General features: G+C 39.2%; 1 protein-coding gene across 15 annotated transcripts in view; it reads right to left on the bottom strand.

The window, feature by feature from the left end:
- Nucleotides 1-18,305, bottom strand: part of NELL1 (neural EGFL like 1) — a 1,048,536-nt gene that overhangs the window by 185,921 nt on the left and 844,310 nt on the right. Inside the window, exon 16 of one of the 15 annotated variants that reach the window (XM_086385565.1) lies at nt 10,430-10,491. The exons of the other annotated variants lie outside the window; for them this stretch is intronic. Within the exon in view, the coding sequence (XP_086241691.1) occupies nt 10,445-10,491 (47 nt within the window). The 3' untranslated portion in view covers nt 10,430-10,444. Of the gene's footprint in view, nt 1-10,429; nt 10,492-18,305 lie in introns of those variants that run through there. 15 annotated transcript variants of the gene reach the window in all.

The following is an 18,305-nucleotide window of genomic DNA, read 5'->3' as shown; positions in this document are numbered from 1 at the left end:
AGTGTTTTAAAAATTCTATGTCCTTAGGAATTATAGAACCAGAGTCAACATGCACTGGTCTGGCTATGAATCAGACACTACAGTATAGAGAGTTAAAATGGACATGACTGTGAAGCTATCACTTCCCACCCAGAAAATGCCAGTAGTACTGCTAAGGAGGTCTACACATCCAATATGATGGTGCAGAGATTTTTCATAGATTATCACAGCCAAGAAAGTCACTCGATGAGGCCACTTTTTACACCTGTCAGGGCTCATATCACAATGCATGCATTTTAACAACTTTGGGGCCATATTTTATCATTTGTGAATTAGACACATTTTTCTTCTTTTCTCAGCACCAAGTCTCTCCTAAACAAAGACAGGTCAGCTACAAAGGGTGATCATTACGGATCCTTAAAGAAAACAAAAGGTTTCAAGTCATAAATCCTGTAAAATAAATGCCTTGAGAAAGAAGATTTCTTTTCCATCTGAAACGTTCTAACAGGAAAAAATAAATGGGAAAGTTGGAAAGAAGTGAGCACTCCTGGAATATTTGTCAATCAGTAACTGAATTCAAATCCTGTATATATTTTAAAATATCAACATCAGATATTCCCCAAAATAACAGCTTCATAGTATTTTAATTGGCTAGGAATGCCACCAGAGAACCCTTTGGTTTCACTCCATTGCCAAAGAATTATCTGACAAATGATTATTCTCCTTAAAAGATCTGTATATGAGACAGCAAAAGAGACACTGATTTATAGAACAGTCTTATGGACTCTGTGGGAGAGGGAGAGGGTGGGAAGATTTGGGAGAATGGCATTGAAACATGTAAAATACCATGTAGGAAACGAGTTGCCAGTCCAGGTTCGATGTACGATGCTGGATGCTTGGGGCTGGTGCACTGGACGGCCCAGAGGGTTGGTATGGGGAGGGAGGAGGGAGGAGGGTTCGGGATGGGGAACACATGTATACCTGTGGCGGATTCATTTTGATATTTGGCAAAACTAATACAATTATGTAAAGATTAAAAATAAAATAAAATTAGAAAAAAAAAATAAATAAAATAAAATTAAAAAAAATAAAAATAAAAAGCTAAAAAAAAAAAAAAAAAAAGATCAAAATCCTGGCTTTCCTGAGGACACGAGAAAAATGGAGAATACAGATGGTAGCTTGGCACGGTCTCCAGCCATCTCAGAATACAATAGTAGCTCTCTATTAACTCTCCTTTCCTTCTCTCTCAAGGAAGTTTAAACTAGAAACTTTTTCTGAAGGTAATTGTTTGAAATGCCCTATCTGTTCACTGAGAATCCATATCATTTATTTTCAAGATGATAGTTTCCACCTTTAACTGTAAGTGCATATACCCCAGACTGTTCTAACAGCTTCAGCACCAGCTGCTTCAGAGCACAAACCAGGTAAGATTCACCAGTGTAACTGTCCGTTCTGGGCAAGCCTCACCCCGCCTTCTTCTGATTCTCCTGCATACTATTATCAGGCCTTAATTAACCAACTCTTTCCACACTGATGTAATATCAAGTTACTATAATAAACCACTCTGTTTAACAGCTCATTTTTCTCTAACTGAACCCTGACTAATGCATATCCAACCGATGTGATTTTTGACCACATCCTTGGACCAGTGAAAGATTAGAGACTGAAACGCAAGCAGAGATTCAAATGTTCTTCCATGAGTTGTCTGTGCTTCAGTCATCATCCTGGAAGAAAATATCTATAGCTGAAAGATCAAAGAGAATAAATAGATATCTGGCACATACATAAGCCCAACCACTACTTGAATTTAAATGCAGTCAATTTTTGCTGAACCCATTAGACCCTTAGCCGACCTACAGAACTCTGAGTCAGAAAAATAAATGGTTGCTGTTGTAAGCCATTGTGTTTTAGAATCCTTTATTACATAGAATTATTGCAGTGATAATCTACAAGTATACTCACAGAGGTTATTAAGTTTTATAAAGATGGGATTTGCCTCCAGGTCTTCAAATCCAAGTCTAGGATGGCATTTACTCTATCTTGACATCTAACGCGTTGGTAAGCTTAAACATTGGGGTACAGGGAAAATGTACATGGTTTTAAAAGTATTATATAATTATCACAATAGACTGAAATAATTATAATCATTTAGACAGCTTTATATGACTACCAATGTTTAGCAATTGTTTTGAAGAGTGTATCGCAACTGGTCACAGGGATGTCAACTCCAGACAGCTGATAGTGTGAAGCATACGGTGTTTGGTGACCAAGATCACCGCAGTGATCCAGCTGTACAATCAGCCTACTCAATACAGTATGAAGAGACTGGGCTCAGGGTGTGCATAATTGTATCATGAACTTTGACGTTTTGAAGGTGAAACAATGTATGTACCTATGCAGAGGTTCACAATTTGTGCTCGCGTATCTCAAGAACATTTTGAACACCCACTTTTCTGAAAATCTGTAAGTGTATCTTCTTTCTTATATTAATCTGTGATTTATGATGCTCATAAAATCATAATAATGGATTATGCATTCATTCATTTTCAGCCTGAATTTTTTATTCAACCAATATATATTGTATGCCAGGGATTTTACTAAATTCTGGGATAAAATGATGAAGGAGACACAGAACACTGCCCAAGTAGATTGTATGCCAACTGCATCCCACTGTACTGGCACTGGGAATGCAGAACCCAGTGACTGGCACAGGAAACAGAACCATAAACACACATCTAACATTATGATGAGAAGTGCAATGGAAACCTTAACTTCAAGACTAGAATTATTGAAAAAGGAGGAATGGACTCCACAGTGAACAAAAGGTTTTCTCTTTTCCAATCTAACTGCATTTCTTTTTGTGTATTTCTAGCCAAATCCTTCCTAGTTCTGATCTCCATTCCCAAAGGAAAGCATGTTCTTTTCTTTTAGCTCTGTCTTTTGGTATTTACCTCCGCATTTATACATAGCTTCTTTCTAATGCTCATTTCTTGATGTGTCTAATTGCTAACATTTTCAATTGACTTTCTTGTTTGGAAGATGAGGACAATTTTTTGTTCTCTTGCATGTCCCAACATAGTTTATCACAAATTTTGTCAGCCAATTATTTAGTGCTTACATTTTTATGACTATAACACACTGTTATTGATTCAAGTTGATTTTGTAATTTTGTTTATCCTATCCTTTGAAATTTGTCTCCTGTGTGGATGCTCACTTTATCAAATTCCCTGCATTCCATTGTTTAAATCCTCATTTTAGTAGGACACATCTCTAGTAGCTTTGTAAGAAAGAAAGCATGTAAGTACTTTTGGAAATTGGATTCGATACCTAGTAGGGTCTTTTTATCTTCATAATGGACATTTAGATATCTGCAAAACTGTAGACTCTAAATAACTTCCCTCAAAAGTATCGTTTTGTTTGTACATGGAAGCAACCTAAATATGCATTGACAGATGCATGGATAAAGAAGATGTGGTGTATTTACACAATGGAATATCATTCAGCCATAAAAAGTGCAGTAATATTTGCAGCAACGTGGATAGACCTAGATTTATCATACTAAATGAAGTAAGCCAGACAGAGAAAGACAAATATCTTATGGTATCACTTAAATGTGGGATTTCAAAAAAATGATACAAATGAATTTATATACAAAACAGAAATAGACCCACAGACATAGAAAACTTACTTACAGTAACCAAAGGGAGAAGAGGAAGGAGGAGGGATATATTAAGAGTTTGGAATTAGCACAGCATATACCAACTATTATGTATAAAACAGATAAACAAAAAGGACCTACTGTAAAGCACAGGGAACATTATATATTTTTTAATAATCTATAAGGGAAATAATCTGAAAAAACATATATATATATATATATATATATATGTATAACTGAACCATTTTGCTGTACCTCTAAAACTAATACAACATTGTAAATAAACTATACTTTATTAAAAAAATAATTTTAAAAATAAAGTATTTAAGTTAAAAAAGACTCAACACCATTGATTTTTTTAAAAAGAAAAAAAAAAGTAACTTTATCTTTGTATTATTTTCCTATTGCTTCTGTAGCTAATTATCACAAACTTAAAAACAACACAAATTTATTATCATACAGTTCTAGAGACTGGAAATCTAAAATAGGTGAGGGACTGTTCCTTCCAGAGACCCTAGAGCAGAATCCACTTCCTCGCCTTTTCCAGCTACTAAAGGCTGCCTGCCTTCTTAGGTTTACTTCCTGACTCCAGCTATGGCATCACTTAAACCTCTGCTTCTCTGTTCAAGTCTTCTTGTCTGACTCTGATCCCATGGACTGAGGAGCCTGGTAGGCTGCTGTCCATGGGGTCGCTAAGAGTCGGACACGACTGAGCGACTTCACTTTGACTTTTCACTTTCATGCATTGGAGAAGGAAATGGCAACCCGCTCCAGTCTTCTTGCCTGGAGAATCCCAGGGATGGGGGAGCCTGGTGGGCTACTGTCTATGGGGTCGCACAGAGTCGGACACAACTGAAGCAACTTAGCAGCAGTGTTCTCTGAGAGAAATCTTCCAATCATCCTCTTCAGAATTAAATGCCAACTGCAAGTAGGGGGATGGAATTTGGGATGCTGCAATTTCGGAGATTTCTTTACAATCACATTCTTTGATTTATCTTGTACATCCTCATCCTGCCTTATGCTATGCTTGGTACACTCATGTGTGAATCTTTTCTGGTACAATTGATCATAAGAGAACACCTTCAGGCTTCTGATAGGAGGGAAAAATGTAGCCCCTGTTTTCAAAAGAGGGGAAGAGACCTGAGGGATATTGTTATTCAGACAAGTTTTCATCCAGTCCTCCTCTGTTCATCTCTACACTTGATCTTCACCTTCAGAGGTAGCTTATGGTACCAATCCCCAAATTTCTTTGCAAGTAACTATCCAGAGACTTGAGTTTCATTTCTCTCTGATTTGCTGCCATTTTCCATTCGTCTGTATATGCTTTGCACTTCCATTCTCAGCCACTACTCTCTCTCTCCTCTTCCTTTCATACCTGTGTATTTGTATTTTTTCTTATCCTTTTACTGTCATTTATATAATTTTTATCCCTTTCCTGGCAATGTGTGGAGAGAGAAGATATAAATACATACGTTTAAGCTACCATGTTTAACTTGAATTCTCTGTTATTTAACATTAACTGAATAGGTCAACACTGCTGGTATTCATTTTATAGAAAAGAATGAGATGTAAAGACTTGTTTTTCAATACTGCAAAGCTGAGATAAACCTACCATAATCTCACATGCATTTCATTTATTCACCATTCATTCTTTCACCATGCACTTCAACGTACCGGGTTTGTACTGTATTACTGTAGGCACCAGGCACACACAGACACACACACAGCTAAAGGTCTGCATCAGATACTGTAATAATATGTTCAATTAAGTATGAGAACATTCAGGGAGATGTGACTAAATCAACAAGGGACAGAAAAGTGACAGTAGAACAAATTGTCAGGAAGTGGCCAGAAACAACTGCTAATAGGAACAGGCTTAGGTAAAGTCATGGCAATGATAAAGCTTCCTATAAGCGTCAGGAAAAAGAAAGAGATTTTTACTGGTATGAGATCTGAATGTGATGAAATCTGAATTTCTCATAGACTGAATGAATTAATATCTTTATCATCTTCCAAAATTATATATTTGCTATCCCCGTGTATTCATACTTACACAGCTCACTGTTTTTTTCATCAAAGTGACAACCTGTTTTTCTCTGAAGGGTTTAAGTAAAATTATATTATGGAGTCATATTATAAACATGTGCACCAAACTAGCAGCTTTCTCTTCTTCTCTGGGATGAGCAACAAAAAATATTCAGAAAAGAGTGCCGGGTTCCTTAGAGAATTTTAGTACATGCCTTTGATAACAATGGTAGCTCAAAGATTTATGAGAAAAATTGGATTCATGACTGACTGGGACTCTATTTCTGTGACTCATCAAAGCCTTTTCTATCTGCAACTTAGAAATTTCTCTCTACTAATACTCAGGTTAACATTTAACTGCCTCAGTGTTATACCAAAAAAGATATGTGATGGTCTCCAAGACAACTCATGGGGAAACATAGCTGATAGGAACTTTTTTTCAAATTAATGTGGCAGTTTCAGAACTCTCAAAATTGCTTTGGCAGGATTATAAAAGATCATGTTGTACTTTGTCATCAAAGAGACCCTTTTCTATCACTAGCTTCTATCAATACATTTACCAGGATTTGCTGAGTCTGTTTTATACTTTTGAGTAATAGGATAAGCTTTCAAGTATAAAGGATTTAGTCATAGCCATTATATTATAGAGCAGTGTAACCAAAGGACCATACTGTCTACCTGTGCCCCAACCCTCTTCACTCATCCAATATGGAACAGACAAATGTGAGCAGGGGTCATTAAGGAGGAGAGTGGGTGAGCATATTCCCTCCCTGCTCTTGGGAAAGATATTTGTCATCTTAGAGTAGGCATGTGCAGTAATAACCTAGCATCTTGGTTTTTCACAACAATAATGGTTTAATTCTCATTTACTTTATATGTTTGGGCAGGTTGTCTGTAGCTCTGATCTAAATTTTTATTTTGAACATGTCACCTTCACAGCAGAAAGAATTAAAGACATATTTGAGCCATGCAAAAGCTTCTGATCAGAAATGACACAAATTGATTCCACTTATACTTCATGGCCAAAGCGATCCACATGGTCAAGCTTGATGTCATCAAGGTGTGGAACATAATTCATGGAGAAGGCCCTCACAAGGAATGGCTTAGAAATCCAGAGGGAAAGGACACAGAAAAAGATAAGGCAAAATTTTTGAATAAATAATATAATCCACTAAAGAAGAAAATACTCTTCACTTTGTCGAACTGGGTCTTTTAGATTTTCTGTCTCAGAAAAGCATTTAACCTGATACAAAACCTCTAGTTTTCTTTAAGTTATGAAAAACACTTGGTCTCTGCTCTCAACTATAAACTTGGACTCAGAGCTGCATACGTACAAATGGTGCCCCTGCCTCAGATTAAACTCCTGGAAAGAAGCCAATAGTTTCTTACTTATCCTGGATCCATGATATGAAAGTAACTACCTGCTGCAAATGAATATTTATTAGACTCAGCTAAATTGAAATGAACTGAATGGTACTACCAGAGAAGACAAATCCAAATATATTTTTGTTCATTCATCTGTTTCTGTAAACCTCATTTATTTAAAAGCCACTGACTGCCTACTATGCAGAAATAAAGGATACAGTGTCTGCCTTTATGGAGCACATAGGCTAGGGAAATAAAATTCTTTCATTCCCCTTAAAATGTCTCAAAAAGATGTTTTTGGGTCTTGAGAGCAGATATACTATGCAAATTTATCATAAAAGGGTGGCCTTACGATGGGGATTGGCAGAGCACAAATCGATGAAATAGAGAGTATAAAGACAACAGGAAGACCAATGAAACTATGAGCTGGTTCTTTGAAAAGATGAGCAAAATTGACAAACCTTTAGCTAGATTAAGAGAAAAGAGAGAAGACTCAAAATCAGAAATGAAAAAAGAAGAGTTACAACTAATAATGTAGAAACACAAAAGACCTAAGAGACTACTGTGAAAAAAGTATACATACAGAAGCTGAGCAGCCCAGAAGAAATGGAAAAATGTATAATATAAATATATAACACTCTAAGACTAACTCAGGAAGAAATAAAAAACAGAAATAGACCAATTACTAGTAGGAGATCGAATCAGTAATCAAAAATTACCCAACAACTGAAAGTCCAAAGAGACTGCTGCTGCTGCTGCTAAGGCACTTCAGTCGTGTCCGACTCTGTGCGACCCCATAGACGGCAGCCCACCAGGCTCTGCCGTCCCTGGGATTCTCCAGGCAAGAACACTGGAGCGGGTTGCCATTTCCTTCTCCAAAGCATGAAAAGTGAAAAGTGAAAGTGAAGTCACAGTCGTGTCTGACTCTATGTGACCCCATAGACAGTAGCCTACCAGCCAATGAGACTGACTCACTAGTAAATTCTACCAAACATTCAAAGTAAACTCTTAAAACCTTCAATAAAAGCAAAAATAAACAAGTGGGACTACATTAGTTAAAAAACTTCTTACAGCAAAGGAAACCATCAACAAATGAAAAGGCAACTTACTGAGTGGGAGAAAGTATTTGCAAATAATATATTTGCTGAGGAATTAATAACCCAAGTATAAAGAACCCATGTACTCAATAGCAAAAATGAAACTCCAATTAAAAAGGGGAAGAGAATCTGAATAGACATTTTTCCACGGAAGGCATATAGATAGCCAACAGGCACATGAAACTGGAACAGGAACTGGAAACCCACTCCAGTATTCCTGCCTGGAGAACTTCATGGACAGAGGAGCCTGGCAGGCTACAGTCCGTGGGGTCGCAAAGAGCCAGACATGACTGAGATACTAACACACATGCAGTCACATGAAAAGATACTCAACATCACTAATCATCAGGTAAATGCAAATTAAAACCACAATGAACTATCACCTCATACCTGTTAGAATGAATGTTATCAAGTAGACAAGCGTTGGCAAGGACATGGAGAAAAGCGAACCCTAGTACACTCTTGGTGGGAATGTAAACAGGGGCAGCTGCTGTAGGAAAGAGCATGGAGGTGCCTCAAAAAATTAAAAACAGAATTACCATGTGACCCAGCCATTTTACTTACAGGCATATATCTGAAGAAAATGAAAACACTAATTCTAAAAGATATACACCCTATGTTTATTTGCCGTATTATTTATAATAGTGCTTCATAACCAATATACAGAAACAACCTAAGTATCCACAATAGATAAATGGATAAAGATGTGATACACACACACACACACACACACACACACTGAGATACTATTCAGCCATAAAAGAACAATGAAATCTTGCCATATGTGGCAACATGAATGAACCATAAGGGTATTACCTTGGTGAACTAAGTCAGACAGATAAATACCATAAGATTTCACATGTATATGGAATCTAAAAAATAAAACAAATGAACAAACACATCAAACCAAACCAAAATCAAACTTCACAGATACGAAGAACAGAATGGTGGATGCCTGAGCAGAGTGGGGGTGAGAGGGTAGGCAAAATAGATGAAGGGGTTCAAGAGGTACACACTTCCAGTTATAAAATAAATAAGGCATGGGGATGTAGTGTACAGCATGATGACTAGTCAATAATATTGTACTGTGCATTTGAAAGTTGCAAAGTAAATTGGCCTTAAAAGTTCTTATCACATGGCTTCCCTGGTGGCTCAGTGGTAACGAATTTTCCTGCCAACGTAGGAGACGCAGGTTCGATCCCTGATCCAAGAAGATCCCATCTGCCACGGAGCAACTAAGCCCGTGTGCCACAACTGTTGACCCTGTGCTCTAGAGCCCAGGAGCCACAACGACTGAACCCATGTGTTGCAACCATTGGAGGCTGTGTGCCCAAGAGCCTGTGCTCTGCAACAAGAGAAGCCGCTGCAGTGAGAAGCCCACACACAGCAACTGGAGAAAGCCCCGTGCAATAGTGAAGACCCAGCACAGCCATAAACAAATACATTTTTAAATGCTCTCATCACAAGAAAAAAAAATGTTACTTTGTAGGGTGACGAACAGTATATAGACTGTAGTGATCATTCTGTAGTGTAAACAAATACCCAATCGTGTTTTACATGTGAAACTAGTATAATATATGTCAATTATACCTAAAAATATATAATACTGTTATTTAAAAATCAATGAGGACTGGCAGGTAAACCTCAACCTCTATCTCAATTTGGTATAAAAATGTATCAAAATGCCTCTTTTCATAAAGTAATAAAGAAGAGCTGGTTGCTTGCATATTTATTTTCTCCTCCTAGATAATAAGTTGCTTAAGGGTAGAGACTGGGTTTTGTTCATCTATGTGTCATTAGCAATTACCCCTGTGTTAATATGTGTTCAAAATATCTGTGAAGTTGAATGAATAAAATTCTGCCTTCCAAACTCAATTTACACCTACACATTCTATTCCAATTTATTCATTTCTATTAGTTCCTCAATTGTTATACAGACTGCAGAGGTACCCTGGGATAATCCCATCCTTTAAAGTAGTAGATAACTGGGATAAAATCTCAGTTGACCACCAGGATTTGAAACCAGCTCAGTCAGTTCAGTCACTCAGTTGTGTCCAACTCCTTGCAACTCCATGGACTGCCGCACGCCAGGCTTCCCTGTCCATCACCAACTCCCGGAGGTTGCTTAAACTCATGTCCATAGAGCTGGTGATGCCATTCAACCACCTCATCCTCTGTCATCCCCTTCTCCTCCTGCCTTCAGTCTTTCCCAGCATCAGAGTCTTTTCCAGTGGGTCAGTTCTTCGCATCAGGTGGCCAAAGTATTGGAGTTTCAGCTTCAGCAACAGTCCTTCCAATGAATATTCAGGATGGATTTCCTTTAGGATTGACTGGTTTGATCTCTTTGCAGTATTACAAAAAACGTTACTAAAGACAGAAATACATTAATGGATACTAGCATCTGGTATATCATATGATATATGGTATATCAATAATAATATAACAATGATTATTATAGTAAAGTGAAGGAGCAGGAGAAAGTGGAGGAAAAAGAGGAAGAGGGATGAGGACTAGGAATGGGAGGAGGAGAAAATAAACAAGCAGCAGCAGCAACAGCAGACCCTCATATAGCAGACACTACATTCTAGGCCCTTTACACATATCAACTCATTTAATGGTAAGAGGCAATATCAGTTCAGTTCAGTCACTCAGTCATGTCCAACTCTTTGCGACTCCATTAATCGCAGCACGCCAGGCCTCCCTGTCCATCACCATCTCCCAGAGTTCACTCAAACTCACATCCACCGAGTCAGTGATGCCATCCAGCCATCTCATCCTCTGTCATCCCCTTCTCCTCCTGCCCCCAATCCTTCCCAGCATCAGAGTCTTTTCCAATGAGTCAACTCTTCGCATGAGGTGGCCAAAGTATTAGAGTTTCAGCATCATTCCTTCCAAAGAACACCCAGGACTGATCTCCTTTAGAATGGAGTGGTTGTATCTCCTTGCAGTCCAAGGGACTCTCAAGAGTCTTCTCCAACACCACAGAGGCAATATATCATCCTGTTTATCATCACATGAATGTGGAACCATGCTGCTGGGTTTGCCATCCTGCATTTGTCAGCTATGAACCTTAGGCAGATTAATATCTTACTGCCTTACTTTCCTTATTCATAAGACTAATATTTTTTGAGTGAGGATTTGGTGGGTTACAAAAATGACCAACATGAAATATGAGACAATATAAATTAACTAAAATGTACTCTGCACAACTGAGTGATTTGACTTCACTAAATACCGAAGGAAAACAAAGGACCTAGACTTTATTTTATTTATTTATTTTTTTTTGCCCATACCCTATAGTATGTGGAAGGGCTTCCCTGTGGCTCAGATGGTAAAGCATCTGCCTGCAATGCTGGGACCTGGGTTCAATCCCTGGGTCGGGAAGATCCCCTGAAGAAGGAAATGGCAACCCACTCTAGTACCTTGCCTGGAAAATTCCAAGGACTGAGGAGCCTGGTAGGCTACAGTCCATGGAGTCACAAAGAGTCGGACACGACTGAGCAACTTCACTTATGGTATGTGGGATCTTAGCTCCCCAACCAGGGATGGAACCTGTGCCCCCTACAGTGGGAGCATGGAGTCTTAACCACTGGACTGTCAAAGAAGTCCCAGGACCTAGTCTTTACTCCACATGTGCCCCAACATGGGAAGAACAGTCATGCTGCCACAAGTTGCCTCCTGTGTCATTCCCTATGAGGGTCACTTGTCACCAGTCCCCTGATTCAGAAGTATGGTTGTGAAGATCCCATTGCCATTGTAGGTTTTACTGCGTTTAAGCAGAGATCTTGTATATAAAAATCATATGAGCATCTTCCACTTTAAAGGTAAAGGGAAATCAGGGAAGATGAAGAATCTAATTCTTTCTGTGTCCCCTCAATTTTCTTCAGAGAATGTTGGCCTTATTACATGAATTCTGAATCAAAGGTCAATTTCATCCCCTTTCTTTTCCCTCATTTTCTTTTGCAAATGACTAATTAATGCAGGGAGTACAGGCATGGAGGCTGAATGACTTTTGAAGGGGAAATGAATGCCCACAGAGACCTCCATTTATGAAACCAGCTACTCCACTAATTAGTAGGGAGACGGTGTCACCCCAAGGTGAGAGGCAGTAAATCATCTTATCTGAGGTGGCACTCATTTTAATACATCACCCTGCTATCAGTACCATTTTTAAGCTGTCTTTTCTTGACTTATTTCCAAGTGTGAACAAGGTAGGTCAACCACACTCAATTTGTGGGCAGAAAAACAGACAATCATCTTTGTCCTCAGTGGAACATTAGTATGCACTTGGAGACACCTTGCATAGACTTTTATTTTCTCTCTGAAAAAAGATATTTGCTTCCTAGAGTGATGTAACAGCAGGTCTCCAGAAGACCAAAACACTGCATAGCTCAGTTATTGCAAGAGGCATCATTTTTTTGCAGACACACAGCGGCAGAAGTTGGTTTACCAAAAGCCTTCCCTCCATCTTTCCCAACCCCTTCCGGGGTTGAAGAAGACACTCAATGTCAAGAACTGCAGAAACACCAGTTTCTAGTAAACGGAACCTAATTAGTGACAACCACAACGTCACTTGGTATGGGTCTCCGAGTCCCAGACACATGGCTCCTACTTCTGTTTCTAAACCTTGGTGCCAGAGAATGGAGAAACTCCATCCCTCTCCTATTGTTTAATCTGGTTTTAGTAATACAAACAGAAGGCAAACATTTGGCAAAAGTGCGAGTTGCTCAGTTGTGACCAACTCTTTGCAAGCCCATGAAGTGCAGCCCACCAGGCTCCTCTGTCTGTGGAATTCTCCAGGCAAAAATATTGGAGTAGGTTGCCATTCTCTTCTTCATGGGATCTTCCCAACTCAGGGACTGAACTGGGATTCCCACCTTGCAGGCAGATTCTTTACCTTCTGAGCCACCATGAAATCCCAACATTAGGCAAAGTAAGTGATTAAAAGCCCCAGCCTGGATACTCAGTTGTTATCAGAAGGAGGGACATCATGGTGACAAAGTTACTACTTTGGACCTCTCTTGTAAAAATGGAAAAGATGGGGAGAAATGAAAAGAAGAACAAACAAAGAAACAGATTAATAAGTCCAGCTTCATCATTACATTTTTAATCAGGATGTGCACAGATTCAGCAAGAGAAACTTGTCCATCAGACTGCTGAAAAATGAGAGTCTGCTGTTATCAACCTCATACTAAGAAGTTCAACCCTTTTAAGTTTGGGAAAGAGGCAATTATCCCAACTCTGCTTAAATCATTCATTTCTCAGGGTAACTGACTTCAAGGTGGCCATAGACAGTGAACACGGCAGGCAAGCCAAGGCACATTTATTTACCCAGGTGTCTCTGGCCTTCCCATCCGTAAAGCTGCTGAGAGGAAGGGCAAAGGAAGGTGGGGGAAATGATACTCCACGTGTGTGTTCAACCACAAGTTCAGGTCCCTCGGTCAAAGCTCCAATATAACAGCCAAGAGAGAGTGAATTCAGGAGGTGCACTGAGTGATTCAGGAGGAACTTTGGGGATTATTTTGGCCCTCTAGTTTTTTTTTTTTTTTTAATTCCTAGAGATGCCCATTGTGGCGGGGTCAGGGACATGCCTCATTCAGAAGTTGAACAAAGGGAAGGAGGAGATGGAAGGTGCCCTGGGCAGCATGGTTTTCATTAGAAGCTGGGGGGTGGGGATGGGGATGGGAAGGAGTCTTGCACTGAGATGGACTGAAACTATTCCAGAATTATCTGTGGGGTCCTTTGCCCAAAGTTACGCTTAGAAGGAACTTGAAAACCAAAGGCTCATTTTCAAATTGCCCCATTTCCGATCCATAAAATGTCCTTTAAAATCCAAAAGATGCAATGAAAAACTAATAATACATAGGAAGAAAACAGTAATATATTTACAAAAGACCTGGAGATTTCTTATTAAAAAAAAAAGAGCTTAGGAGAAGAGAAAGGCTTATTGGACATAATAGAAACAAAATCACACCAAGGTTTTTATTTTGCTACATCAGCAGTTCTTAGGTTGGGATCCATGGATGCCTAAGAGTCAATGGCTAGACATTAGCAGTCACTAAAACACTTTGCTCATTTTCAAACATATATTCAAGGCATATATGCAAATATTTCTGGAGAGATTATTCAGAGCTTCCATTAATTCCCAAAGTGGAGGGTGTACGTGTCGTGTGTGTGTGTGTGTGTGTGAAGCAAAGAGGTAAACAAACAAACGTTCTGCCTACTTTATTCCTACCAGCTCTCCCTTCCTTGACCCACCCTCTTCCCCACCGCCTCCTTTATAAAAATATTCAAATTAACTTGATTTCCAGAGACCCTTTATCAGACCCCGTGGCAAAGAACTCTCACACATCTTCCACCTGCTTCAAGCTCATTAAACACATAATTAGTCTCTCTGGACGATAATCGCTGTTGCTCAAGTTTATGAATTTCTTTCTCCCTCATCTCTAATTCTGGGTAGGTTTGTGACATAAGGCTTCAGAAAAGACCAGTCTGTCATTAAATGGAGGACTGTAAAGATTTTACTACCATCATGAGCCACGGAAGCCTTGATCATACTTTTACTGCCTCTACAGGAGGAATATAAACCAAAATGCTGCTTACATGCCCCCACTGAGGCCCTCTGCCTCGTGACAGCTGATGAAATATGTCCTGCATTTTACCTCTGAAGGGACGGATGCCAATCGTGATGGGTCATGGGAAGAAATAAATGTTGATATCTGGCCCTAGCCTCAAAAAATATTTTCCCACATCAGAAGGAATTGCTTTGCTATTGCACAGGGATGACAAACAAGTAAGACTTGAGAAGGATGGGTGATGAAACAACAGAGACGCCCTGGAAAAGGTATGCAGACAAATACAGGCCAAAACAGAGACTCGGAAGCCAGATGTCAGAAGACTCAAGTTCCTGTTTTAGGCTTAGGCAAGACATCTAACCTTTCTGGGACTCAGGTTTCATAAACACTGAGGAAATAGGACTTGATGAAAGATTCATTTATGCTCACTCTTCTGTGCAGTCAAATTTCTCCACATCTAACCTTATATAAGAGCCTAATACATAGAACCAACCATACAAGTGAAGCTTCAAAGGTTTACATGGGGATAGATGTTGAAAGCCCATTTCTTATATCTTAGCCCCACCCCCAGTCACTCTAGTGTCCCAGTTTCCATCATACAGTTTCAAAACCATTATAATAGGTGTTTCATTTAGATTTGACATGCTGGGTTACGGCTGATCTCTCATCCCACCTCCGAGAATTCCAGATGACACAGCAGTCCTCAACAGCTGTCACTTATTGATACTGATACTTGTAACAGCAACAGCAAGCCACTGCAAGGGACTGAGGGGCCCTCTAAATTGGCAGTCAAGAGTTTTATTAGGTTTAACAGCTTTTCATTTTGTTACTGCACACATTTTGTTAGCCAAAGTACTGGATTACCCAGAATCCTCCATTCCAGACTGATCACTGAGGAAAGAGAGGGTACCACAATCATGAGCCAGCATCACAGCCCGAGATGCCTATGGAATTGGAGGTTTACTTCCCACAATCTGTGATAGCCTCTGGTCAGAAAAGGACTGCAAAGTGTTACATGGACAATAGCCAGGCTCATGCAGGTAGGGCAAGGGAAACTCAGGAGGCTCTCAAAGTAGAACCAGACCTGGCCAGCTTTCTCTCAAGCCTCTTTCTCTAGGCCCCGCCTTGCATTACTCCCCTGCCGAGTCCTATCCCCACTGCCCTCATAGGGATTTATACTGGAAGGGGTCATATTCGAGCTGCCATGTTTCTAGGTTGTTTTTGGTTTTTCTATTTCTGGAAGCTTCTCAAAGGAAATAAACTTTCCTAAGGTTGATAGGGTATTTCTTTGTGATAACTTCATTTTCCTTGAACTCATTTGCCTCTAAATAAAGAGCACAGATGTTCCAGCCACAACCTTTGCCTTCATGTCCTGAGTATAGACAGCAGAATCACAAAGACCTGGTCTTGATGTTTGCTTCAGTCACTTATTGTGTAATCTTGAACATATCCAACTTCTCTAGACTTCACTTTCTTTACCTGTAAATAATCCTTCTTAAGGGGATTGTCTTAGCATTAGAACAGGTAAGGAAAAAAAAAAAAACACTAGGTTTAGTGCCTGGGACAGAGTAGGCACCCAGAAATCACAGTTGTTATTATTTAATAGCAATTAATATTTTCTTTATATCTATCTTTTGCTGAATACAATCCAAACAAGATTATTGAGTTTCTAATACCTAGGCTGGGTTCAGAAGAAACATTCTTTTTTTTTTAATAATTTTATTTATAGCTATCATTCTGGAGAAAATAACTAACTGAATAGCAGAGATAGTGTTCAACTAATTTTCTATCATTCAAGATATTTTGGAAATATAGAGCAATTTTTTCCTTGAATTTGAGAACCAAACTCTAAAGAGTTGGAACAGCTGAAACAGTTGAAAATCAGTCAACACAAGCTTACCAACCACTATGATCTTTGGTTAAAAAGCCCTGAAACAAAATCTAAATGGGGGGGGGGGCACATGTTTTCATTATGGAAGAAACAACGGGATGATAAAGATCATCAGTATAACCCTCACATTTTATTGATAGTCAAATCATTGAGGAAGGTCTGTAAAAGTGCTCCTCTGAAACCTGCCCACCAATGCTTAAAATGCTCATAAGGCACAGGCTGATGTGCTGGAGACCTCCACTGGCTTCATACCCATCATCACCCCACCCACATGACTCACCTCCCCTAAATCCCGCCTCTGATAGATCTTGTCTTTATTAAATATTTGGCATTTTGTTCATAGTAGATTTTTGCATTCATTTTGATTTTTAAAAGCATTTTATTATATATAAAACAGAAATAGACCCATAGACATAGACAATAAACTTATGGTTACCAAAGGAGGAAGGGCAGGGAAAAACTAGGAGTTTGGGATAAACTTCCAGATATTCAAGCTAGACTTAGAAAAGGCAGAGGAACCAGAGATCAAATTGCCAACATCAACAGCAGAATTTCAGAAAAACATCTACTTCTGCTTTATTGACTATGCCAAAGCCTTTGACTGTGTGGATTACAATAAACTGTGGAAAATTCTTAAAGAGTAGGGAATAGCAGACTACCTGACCTACCTCTTGAGAAATCTGTATGCAGGTCACGAAGCGACAGTTAGAACTGGACATGGAACAGACTGATTCCAAATCGGGAAAGGAGTTTGTCAAGGCTGTATATAGTCACCCTGCTTATTTAACTTACATGCAGAAGACATCATGAGAAATGCCAGGCTGGATGAAGCACAAGCTGGAATCAAGATTGCTGGGAGAAATATCAATAATCTCAGATATGCAAATGACACCACCCTATGGCAGAAAGCAAAGAAAAACTAAAGAGTCTCTTGATGAAAGTGAAAGAGGAGAGTCAAACAGTTGGCTTAAAACTCAACATTCAGAGAGGGTGGGAAGATTTGGGAGAATGGCATTGAAACATGTATACTATCATGTATGAAATGAGCCGCCAGTCCAGATTCGATGCATGATACTGGATGCTTGGGGCTGGTGCACTGGGATGACCCAGAGGGATGGTATGGGGAGGGAGGAGGGTTCAGGATGGGGAACACATGTATACCTGTGGTGGATTCATTTCAATATTTGGCAAAAACAATACAATATTGTAAAGTTTAAAAATAAAATAAAATTTAAAAAAAAAACAAGTATTATAAAAAAAAAAAAAAAGAAAACTAAGATCATGGCATCTGATCCCATCACTTAATGGCAAATAGATGGAGAAACAATGGAAAGAAACAGTGGCAGACTTTATTTGGGGGGGCTCCAAAATCACTGCAGATGGTGACTGCAGCCATGAAATTAAAAGACACTTGCTCCTTGGAAGAAAAGCTATGACAAACCTAGACAGTATATTAAAAAACAGAGATATTACTTTGCCAACAAAGGTCTATCTAGTCAAAGCTATGGTTCTTCCAGTAGAAATGTATGCATGTGAGCTGAGCTATAAAGAAAGCTGAGCATAGTGGAATTGATGCTTTTGAACTGTGGTATTGGAGAAGACTCTTGAGAGTCCCTTGGACTGCAAGGAGATCCAACCAGTCTATCCTAAAGGAAATAAGTCCTGAATATTCATTGGAAAGACTGATGCTGAAGCTGAAACTCCAATACTTTGGC

Source organism: Bos grunniens, chromosome 29, assembly GCF_055505025.1.
Source record: "Bos grunniens cultivar Pamir isolate PY7600 chromosome 29, Bosgru_T2T1.0, whole genome shotgun sequence".
Lineage (NCBI taxonomy): Eukaryota > Metazoa > Chordata > Mammalia > Artiodactyla > Bovidae > Bos > Bos grunniens.
This window is presented reverse-complemented; position numbering and strand designations above follow the sequence as displayed.